The sequence below is a fragment of the Echeneis naucrates genome, chromosome 5 (assembly GCF_900963305.1).
Source record: "Echeneis naucrates chromosome 5, fEcheNa1.1, whole genome shotgun sequence".
Classification (NCBI taxonomy): domain Eukaryota; kingdom Metazoa; phylum Chordata; class Actinopteri; order Carangiformes; family Echeneidae; genus Echeneis; species Echeneis naucrates.
The window spans coordinates 1209766-1219028 of record NC_042515.1 but is presented as its reverse complement, the minus strand read 5'-3'; the positions used below and the strand labels follow the sequence as shown (position 1 = coordinate 1219028).

The following is a 9263-nucleotide window of genomic DNA, read 5'->3' as shown; positions in this document are numbered from 1 at the left end:
CTGAACCTTGTTCACTGGGTGTTTGGGGTCCTGTTGTATAAAGAACCCCCCCCCTACACACACACACAAAAGGAACATAAAACGAACCCACAACCACACATTCATGAAAAACCGAAAGTGCTGAACTCAGTTTTTGGGGAAGTGGCTGATTTAATCGGAAATTAGAATCCAAACCTCAGACCTGCTGATCCGCTTCAGTCCACCAGAGTCTGGATCCACACACAGAAACACATTCAATCACATTTCCATTCTGGCTTTTTATGGAGAACAAAAGTTGCAGAGTTGGGGGCGGGGCCTCTTTTGACTGACAGGTGACATTCCGGCAGCTCGCTCTGAGCTTCAAGAAAAACTTTATTTAACCGCCTGAAACCCAAAACTGGTCTGACGGTCTGCAGATAATCAAACTGTGATCGACCAGCTCTGTTTGATTCCACTTCAAGACCTTCATGTGTCTGCACACACACACACACACACACACTGCTGGAGACTCAGCTCACATGACCCCCCCCACCGGACTAAAGGGGCAACAGCCGACTCAGCTGGTGTGTGTGCACGATTGTGTGTCTGCCCATCTTCAGGCAGTTTGTTGTGCTTTCACTTTTACAACTTTTGGCTTTTCTCCAAAATCAACATAAAACTCACAAAGTCTCCGTTTCTCCAACACAACAAACATAAATAAATAAAAATTAAAAATCAAAGGGTCAAAGGTCACAGGTCTGTCGGCCATCTTGTTCTTTAGAAACCAGATGAGGAGAAGGTGGATCTGAGCCCCCTTCAGGTCAAAGATCAGACTGAAACTGTAACAGGAAATGAAAAACATCGATCAGATATTATAAAATAAAAAAACTCTATTTAAATAAATAAACAGATGAGCTCCTTCGGCTTTTCTTCATTTTCCAACATCACTGAATGGATCTGATGAGCAGGTTCAGTTTGTGGATTTCTCTGCACTTCTTCACTCTCTCCTTCCTTCTGATGATGCAATGACCGTGTGAAGGGGCTGACTGCGAGAATCGAAAGCGTTCTGCAGAAAAGCTGCAGGTTTGTGTGCCAGCTGCAGTTATGGAGCTGCTTCCTCTGTGTGTGTGCGTCCTGATGTGGGCTGCAGCAGCGTCTGCCGAGGAACCCGGTGAGAAACTGAGCTGCACACAAAACAACAACTTTGTGTTTGTAAAAGTCGTTTAAAAATCTTTCTTCATGAGTCGGCGACAAACTTTTCTGTTCATATTTGTTTAAAAAGTCGGCTGTTACTTTTAATTTGACAGCGACATAAATGTGAAATCATGTTCAGGTTATTTGAAATTGATGAGACTGGGCAAAGATTTGTTAATATAAAATATTAAACTGTTATTGTCACGAGCACAGGTGCTGATTTATACAAGAAAGAACTGATGTAGAAAACTAATATACACATTTCTTATCATTGTCAAGCTTTTGTTTTATTTTGTTGTCTGATGTGAACAAATTTTCACGGAAATCTAAAGTGAGCAAAAAAAAAAAAAAAGTGATTCTTTCTCCAAAAGAAAAGAATTTAGTTTTTAATAGAATAAAGTGATTTTTCATTTACACCCAAAAAACAACTTGCTGTTTTAGCTCACATCAAGTTTAACAGTTTTCATGTGTAACAGTAACTTTAAATGTTCTCATAGATCATAATTGAAATTATTTTACAGATTTCTGAATTTATCTCACTGAGCCAAACGCCCCTCAGACATGGAGGCAAAAACACCTCGAGCTGTCTAAACGGCTGAGGAAGCTGAGCGACCACACACACACACACACACACACACACTCGTCGTTACTGAGGTGATCACTTCACTTCCTCATTTCAAACGTCTTCAGGAGAAAAAGAAACTTTCCCACATTACGGCCTCTTTCATAACACGAGTCTGTTTGAAACGTCCCAGAATGAAAATAACATGACGAAATAATGAGATGTTTGTAATTTTCTGATCATCTTATTTCCTGCTGAGCCGTCTGTTGACTGAACATTTAGTGTCACTGAAACTCTTCATTCTGTGGATGGACACCTGTTTATTTAGAAACTAGTCATTTTACAACAAACAGACAAACCAAACAGTCAAATGTCTCAGAATTTGTATTTGTAAAGTTGTTTCTGTCTTTAAGTGAAAGTATTTTATTCTAAATTCAGTTGATGTTTAGTCAGAACAAAGACGTCCACGTGTCTAAATCCAACATGTTTTGTCTTCCAGGACCAGAGATCACAGTGATAGAAGGACATGATGTGACTTTACCCTGTTCCATCTCAGAGGATATTACAGCTGAGAGGTTTGACTGGAGGGCTGACGGTCAGAAGGAGGTTTATGTGTATGACGCTGGTCTTTCTTCCAGTAAAGATCTATCAGGTCAACATGAGCAGTTCAAAGGTCGTGTCTCACATTTTCCTGGAGGACTGAAGGACGGAAACGCCTCCATAAAGATCAGCAACACGAAGGTGTCTGACAGTGGAAAGTACAGCTGTGAATTTAGACGTACAAATCAGAAACAGCTCGTGAAGCTTCTTGTTGGTGAGTGTTTTCATCAAACTCCTGATTATTCACTGATCTGATCTCAGATCAAACATCAGAATACACATCTGGAGGACCTCGTCCCCACAGACCTGCAGCCACATCTGGGCTGATTCCCTCTGAAGGATCAGACATGTTGGATATCTGACACGTTCCAGTTTAGTTCATTCTGAACAATCACCTTTCAGCAGTTTGTGGTAGATTAAATTTGAGATGAATCTACTTCAGACTGATGAAACGAGATTCAACCAGAAAGGTGTTTGTTTCCAGCTCAGCATTAACATGAACATCTTTGAATGTTGTTTTTAAACTTAGACGTTGGTGAAATTGGTTTTAGGTAGATCTGTCATACATTCCCAGGTTTGTTATCTGTTTCCTACACGAATGATTTCACAAACTAACATCTGTTTTGCTTTGTTCTTTCTTTTAGATGGTCCCTTAACCTGTTAGGGTTCATTTTACTGATGTGCATTTCTGTCTCTGAATACTTTCCCATTTTTAACCGTGTTTTCCACCAAAAGTACAAGAACCTGATCCATTTCCACAGCATGAGTGAAAACGAGCTGTCGGAGGTTTCATGGGCTCCGTTCATTTGACTTTCAGCTCAGAATCTGTAGAGCTGACGAAGGATTGAACCGACAAACACGGAAACGCTGCTCTTCTTTGACTTCCAGCTCGTATTTAGACCGCAGTAAAACCGTCGTATCAGCAGATATCAGGCCCACGTTCACACCGTCCGTTCGTCAGCTGGCGTCCAACATCTGTACCAAATGTCATGTTGATAGACTGAAGTGTCTCTGAGATATTTCCCAAAGTGCAGCACAGATCATCTCCATCAGAGGACTACAGAGCTTTAGAAAAGCTCTCCAGAGCTCCAAATAAAGAAGAGAAAAGTGTTGAGTGGCTCTAAAAGTGTCCCTGAATGTTAAAGCCGACTAAAAGAAGCTGCACTTCATGTTCACATCCACATTTCCATCTTTAGTTTATTCAATCTGCTCTCTGTGGCCCGATAAGGACTTCCTCTGTTCTGTGGGCGGGCCTCCGCTGCAGGAAGTCCGGCTACGCTAACTTCCATATATGGGCAGGCAGCTCCTTTTACCGCCGACACGCTCTGACTTTTTTCACAGAGCTCACTTCCTATTGGACGGAAGCAGCTGTCCATCAAAGTCATGAGGGGCCGCCGAAAGGCGCGCTCCTCTGATTGGCCGAGGAGTAAAGAGTTCGTTAGTGACGTCAGTGTAGGTGCTGTAAAGGTGCTGATTGGTTTGATTTGTTGCTGGGCGGGTCCTGATGTCAGAGACCTTGAAGCTCATTGGTCAGTTATTCGGTCCAAAGTGAAAATTGACAGAAATGCAGATGAAGCGGAAGTTTGAAGAGCAGCGTTCAAACTAAAGGCGGGAATTCATTCACTTTAATTTTCCTCGTTTTTACATCCACTGGATTTAAAACCAGCTGGATTCAATCTGCGGCTTCTTCTTTTTTAAATCGAGCCCACTTCGTCTTTAAAAGTCTCTCTTTGGACCAATAAACCGATTTTAACGGCGGCGACACAAGTTAGCAAGCTAGTTTCTGCCGGCTGACTGCCGTAAAGTGAGACGTTCCTGTTCGAACGTCGTAAATCCGCCGTGAAGATCGTTAAGGGCGATGAAAAAACGAACATCTGAGCTTTCAGATGAGATATAACGTGTTTATATGAACATTTGGCTCCATGTGGAAATATGTAGTCAATGTATTTATGGACTTTTCCACATTCATGTCGGGTCGTATGCAACCTCTGAGCCACAAAAGGTTAAAAGACAGAAGTGACGAAAACATCCCAGGTGAGTCGTGATTCTGATGACGTCAGTCGTCCTGTCCATCACCTGGTGGAGACATTTCACCTGTTCACTACAGTTCATCTTTATCCCACTCAGTCTGCAGAGTTTGTTCAGTTTGTGTGGACTGTCAGAAAAGAGTTCAGAAATCAGAAATCACAACAGAGAGGCTGAACAACAACAACCTGCTGTTATTTGGAAAACTGTCAAAGTTCTCCATAAATTATTATAATGATATAATATAAATATAATATAAATAATACTTTAAATTATTTCTGATGTTCACAGGTGCCGCTCTCAGACCTTTCATCAGGACACTTGGTGAATCTCAGGATGGAGTTCAGCTTCAGTGTGAAGTTCTTGGAGCTTCACCCAAACCTGAAGTCCAGTGGAAGGACAGAGAAGGAAACATCCTCCCTGCTGAAGAACCAAAGATCTCTGAAAGAGGAGGAAGCTACGACATCACCCTCCAAATTAAAGTGACCAAGACCGGCTACTATCGCTGTGTATCTACACAGGAGAGCATCAGACATCAGACTGAGACTGAGACCTACGTTCCTGTTCGTGGTGAGTTTATTGTTCCTGTTTTGACGGTTTTTGTTTCTCTAAAGTGATTTAGGCTGCAGGAGCTGCAGAGTTTTATTCACATGCAGCCGTTTAACAGCAGCAGAGTCAAATGAATCAAACAACAAACATCAACACTTTCAGCAGTTCCTGATCATTTCATCTGTTTCTTTCTTCAGATAGAAACTAGATCCAAACTCTGTCTCTGACTCTAGATGAGATGGGAATAATTTCATCCTCTGAAGGAAAATAAAGGCCGACTGGACAATATGAACAATAATCGGTGTCCACTGTGCTGCAGTCAGGCTCCTCTGTGAGCAACATGTTGGTAGAAATGGAGCTTCCTAACACTTTGGTTCATGACCTGCTGCAGCTGGTTGTTTTGGTTGTTCAGGAGCAGAACATGTGAGAATGTGATGTGTACGAGCTGAACTCCATGAGCAAGAGAAATAATACGAGTCAACGTGAGCCAAAGAAATCAAACGTTAATACTCAGTGATTGGAGAGAAAAGGACTCTAAGACAGCAGTTAAATGGTCTTTAAGCATCTTTGGACATTATTTCATCTTCAGTCTGAGCGGAAATGAACGTCTGCAAGTGATGAAGATCAGAAGGTGGACCAGCTGAAGATTCCGTTGGACTGAATCTATCTGATCAATAGAACTATTGATGTGATCAATCGTCAAGATGTGTAGTTTGTCAAACAGCAGATTGTTGTCCAGTAAATGAAGCAGCAGCTGCTGTTTGTGTGTCTGTTCATGTCAGCACAGTAAACACACTGAGAGGTTCATCACTGAAGGGACAAGAAGACGTTTAGACGTCTGTCAGCTTTTAGCACCATTTATTCTGAGTGAAGCACAGAGTCCATCACAGCCTGGACTGGAGACAGACAGGGACAGGACCGGGACAGGGACCAGACCAGGACCAGGACAGGACCAGGACCAGGACCAGACCAGGACCAGGACAGGACCAGCCAGCTGTCAGCTGTGCAGCCCAGCTGGAGGAAAGAGGCCATCAGATGGATGCTGACATCTCTGAGCCTGATGACCTTCATCTGCTGATCTTTGGAGATCAGAGGAGCATCAACACACTGAAGCTGTGATGTTCAGTCTGATCAACATGATGAGACCAAACTCTGAGTCTCACATCCACGTTCTGTCCTCTTACAGATATTCAAGAGAGTCTGGCTGGATGGATTCTTCCTGTCTCTGTTGTTGCTGCAGTTTTTGGGACTCTCCTTGTTGTTGGTGTCGGTTTTTTTCTTCACAATAGAGGTGAGTGACACTAAGTTGTTGATGACGATGTTGATGAAGTGTGTGTCTGTGTCTGATGTCCAGTCAGTTGTGTTGTTGTTCCTCTCCTGGACCACGAAGCAGCTTCAACAGACCAGGATATCTTTGTTATCTGTCTCCACTGAACCTGATAAGCTGCACTAACAAGCTGAAGATCAACTAGTTGAGTTAACCCTGAGTTCACCTGTCCAGGTACGAGCGGCTTCATGTGAAAGACTGAACATGAGCTGAGAACAAACTGTGACACCTGTGACATTTAACAAGATGAACTCTGACCGATCAGAGAAACACTGGACATTATTTCCAGCTGATCAGACTCATCATCATAGTCAGGAGTTCAGCATCAGTTACCATGGTGATTTACCCCGACTGAAAACCAGAGTTAAACCTGAAGTTCCCTCCATAATCTCAGATCCTGCTTCGTGGTCCAGGACTCTGCTCAGCTGGGATTTTCTGGATTCTAACTCTGTTTTCCCTCCATCAGGTTCATCAGGTCCATCACACCTCTCTGAAAGACAGGGATTAAGAGGATGAGCTGTCTGATCAGGACCTTCAGCTGTAAACTGTGTTCTTCTATAAATAACCTGGAATACAAAACATTTGAAACCAAAACACCAATCACCATTTGTTTAGTTGTTTTGTTTGTTTTTTTTTTTTACTTTTGATTTCATGCTGAGATCCTGCAGGTCCACCAGACTCCCAGAAAGACGTCCAGTAGCTCTCAGCTGTTGTGTGTCTGTTTGCTGAGGAGGCTGAGATCTTCAGATTAATTAGTTTTAATTTTGTTTCCCTCCATTTGAATGTTGGCTGCAGAATCAGATTGAACTCCACCAAGAAGTGACTGAACTTCAAGAACAAAACGAAGAGCCGACTTCTTTCTGTTCCATTTTGGCCTTAAATAGACAAACTCAGGACACACACAGACACACACACACCTGTGTTTGCCTGTTTTGTTTTCAGTTTTTCTGAATGATGTCTTTCTTTAAATGAACTGATTTTGATGTTTAACAAAGAGTATTTTAGCAGCGCTGTTTCAGCTGTTACTGTCTGTTTTGGTAACTCTGGCCGACTCCACAGTTTAGAACTCCGTCTCATCTGTTGGAGTTCTTGTCAAACTGCCTCCAAACAAATGTAGACTAAACCTTTATGGACTGTTTCTTATTGAACTCAATATCTTTGGATTGTTTAGCTGAAGTTTTCCAGAGTTAACGAGTTGAGCTCACACTGACTGTTTCCATCCCTCAGTCATCAGCTCGTCTCTATTAAATTGGTGCTTTTTCATTTTAAGAGACGGAAGAATTTCCAGCTAAATAATGAAGTGAATAAAATATCAATGGAGTTCATCATTTCACTGCAGACTTTCATTTTCTGTCTCGGTGATCGTCACTGACGTCACAGTCCGTTAAATATAAACGTCAGTCCTTTTTATTCTCAAACACCTGTATTTGTTCTGGTGGCGGATCTGCCACTTCCAACATGGCGGACCAGCAGCCAATCACCGTCTGTGTATGTGACCGCAGTGTGACGTCTTCTGACGGAGCGGCCCGGACTTTAGGTTCGGCAGGTTTATTCCACACCTGTTTGTATTTGGGACAAAAGAAAACAAACCCGTTCATCTTCTGTTGTGGCTCCGAGAGGCGCCATCGTGTTCCTTCTACAGAAGGTGACGTCAGTGAGACAGATGATATAAAAACGCTGAGTCATCTTCATGTTTCCACATAACTCTGATTTCAGATCATGTAGTTGGTGGGGATTACCCAGAATCCTCTGGTACGGGTCCAGCCATGACACATAAAGACGCCATATTGGCTGTAGGGGCGGAAGAAGTGCGGCCGCCATCTTGAATCGGTGTCCTGCTGGTTGCCTAGCAACAGGAGAAACGCGAAAGATGCCAAAACTGCAGCATTTTGCTGTTTAAATCGGCGGACCACCAGAAACAGGAAGACTGAACATGACTACTGCATTCTCATGTAATGCACCCTAACTAAAGGGAGACACCTCATGTCTGAAAAATACAGACAGCAGAACTCAGAGATGGTGTTATTCCATCCACCTTCAGCTTCCTGGTTCACCTGGAAAGACCAGGTGTGTCATATAAGGCCTTTGCTGGCAGAAGCTGTGACAGCTGATGGCTGTCAGAGAGAAGGTGGGCCGCACACTGATGGTGTGAAGTGAAACGTCACTCAAACCATGTTCATCTCCTCCCGCTGAGGATGAAGGAGTGAAGGAACGACACCTCAGCCGGAGAGGAAAGTCTGGAGCGAGAGAAGAAGAACGCCATGACCAGAGAAAAGACAGCACACGGATTTTAGGGAACTGAGTTTGTTGAACCTGCTTCCTGAAACAGAACGGTGTCTGTCAGACCTGATATACATACATAGATATGAATTATATTGATACTTCATGTATGATTTATATATATTTTCATTTTCTCTGATGTAGAACTCCTGTCTATTGTTATGTTATATATAGATATATAATGTCTTCATATATTGTTTCTTCAACTTATTAAAATAGCTGACTTTACTGCCACTATCTGTTTCTGCTTGTCTGTCATATATTACTGTGTATATAGTGTGAGTGTGTGTGTGTGTGTGTGTGTGTGTGTGTGTGTGTGTTTTGCAAAATCCCTGTCATACATCACATACACTCACCGGCCACTTTATTAGGTACACCTGTCCAACTGCTCGTTAACACTTAATTTCTAATCAGCCAATCACATGGCGGCAACTCAGTGCATTTAGGCATGTAGATATGGTCAAGACAATCTCCTGCAGTTCAAACCGAGCATCAGTATGGGGAAGAAAGGTGATTTGAGTGACTTTGAACGTGGCATGGTTGTTGGTGCCAGAAGGGCTGGTCTGAGTATTTCAGAAACTGCTGATCTACTGGGATTTTCATGCACAACCATCTCTAGGGTTTACAGAGAATGGTCCGAAAAAGAAAAAATATCCAGTGAGCGGCAGTTCTGTGGGCGGAAATGCCTTGTTGATGCCAGAGGTCAGAGGAGAATGGCCAGACTGGTTCGAGCTGATAGAAAGGCAACAGTGACTCAAATAACCACCC

At 42.8% G+C, this 9263-nt stretch overlaps 1 protein-coding gene across 4 annotated transcripts; it reads left to right on the top strand.

Annotated features, from left to right (window-relative positions):
- Nucleotides 1–914: 914 nt before the first annotated feature.
- LOC115043990 (butyrophilin-like protein 1) lies at nucleotides 915–8729 on the top strand. Of its 4 annotated transcripts, none has more exons than XR_003840753.1 (7): nucleotides 915–1129; nucleotides 2214–2528; nucleotides 2959–2966; nucleotides 4318–4348; nucleotides 4631–4909; nucleotides 5090–6179; nucleotides 6682–6725. XR_003840753.1 is itself a non-coding variant. In XM_029502802.1 (7 exons), exons 1-7 carry the CDS (start codon nucleotides 1063–1065, stop codon nucleotides 6729–6731), a joined length of 855 nt encoding a protein of 284 aa, XP_029358662.1. In that variant the 5' UTR covers nucleotides 915–1062; the 3' UTR covers nucleotides 6732–8729. The 4 variants fall into 4 exon arrangements, 2 of the variants coding, with proteins under 2 accessions (XP_029358662.1, XP_029358663.1); XR_003840754.1 differs by having other exon boundaries at nucleotides 5086–6179; XM_029502802.1 differs by having other exon boundaries at nucleotides 6075–6179; nucleotides 6682–8729.
- Nucleotides 8730–9263: the final 534 nt, after the last annotated feature.

Excerpts from the sequence above, each read along its gene's own strand:
- LOC115043990 (XM_029502802.1), top strand. The coding sequence starts at position 1,063 with ATGGAGCTGCTTCCTCTGTGTGTGTGCGTCCTGATGTGGGCTGCAGCA. Across the intron at positions 1,130-2,213 it reads AGCGTCTGCCGAGGAACCCG|GACCAGAGATCACAGTGATA; the intron begins GTGAGAAACTGA and ends TTTGTCTTCCAG. Across the intron at positions 6,180-6,681 it reads TTTTTTTCTTCACAATAGAG|GTTCATCAGGTCCATCACAC; the intron begins GTGAGTGACACT and ends TCCCTCCATCAG.